Source organism: Elephantulus edwardii, unplaced genomic scaffold, assembly GCF_000299155.1.
Source record: "Elephantulus edwardii isolate Elephantulus edwardi_28Jun2011 unplaced genomic scaffold, EleEdw1.0 scaffold00059, whole genome shotgun sequence".
NCBI classification, from domain to species: domain Eukaryota; kingdom Metazoa; phylum Chordata; class Mammalia; order Macroscelidea; family Macroscelididae; genus Elephantulus; species Elephantulus edwardii.
In genome coordinates this window covers 10,835,402-10,835,992 of record NW_006399809.1, presented here as the reverse complement: position 1 = coordinate 10,835,992, position 591 = coordinate 10,835,402, and the positions used below count along the sequence as shown (strand labels likewise).

Here is a 591-nt window from a genome sequence, read left to right as displayed (position 1 = left end):
CGATTGGCACAGGACAGAGTGGAGTTTAGGGCTGTTGTACATAGGGTCGCTATGAGTCGCAGGCGACTCGACGGCACATAACAACAACAAACAACGATGGAGTAAGTTTATAAAAACATTGTATATAAATGCTAGATTTACTTTTATGATTATTTTCATTTAATTCAATGAATTAATAAACCAGTTTATATTTGTATTATCAGCTGTGCATTAAGGCTCTATAATTATGGCTCTGAGTTCTTATTTTATCTGTTATTTCTGTGTTTGCTAAGTGTTTGGCAAACTATCTACATGATGTGCTTTTCTTCAAAGTATCCTGACCTCCTTTCTAGCCACAGTATAGTGAATTTATGGTAATGTTGGGATAGATAGTGTTAGCTGGGAAAAGGTTTCTCAGTTGGTTTTAATTTGTCTCCCCTACTTTTTGCCACTTGTTGGGAATCATGACTGTAATAAACAATATAAAAATCTGTACCAATAACTCTTACAGGTGGAACAATCCAAAGTTTTAATCAAAGAAGGTGGCGTTCAATTACTACTCACAATAGTTGATACCCCAGGATTTGGAGATGCCGTGGATAATAGTAATTG

The 591-nt window shown here is 35.5% G+C and overlaps 1 protein-coding gene across 1 annotated transcript in view; it reads left to right on the top strand.

Moving 5' to 3' along the window:
* The window catches only part of SEPT7 (septin 7), a 69,270-nt gene that overhangs the window by 35,608 nt on the left and 33,071 nt on the right, over nucleotides 1-591 (top strand). Inside the window, exon 4 of the mRNA XM_006887628.1 lies at nucleotides 491-584. Within this exon, the coding sequence (XP_006887690.1) occupies nucleotides 491-584 (94 nt within the window). The remainder of the gene's footprint in view (nucleotides 1-490; nucleotides 585-591) is intronic.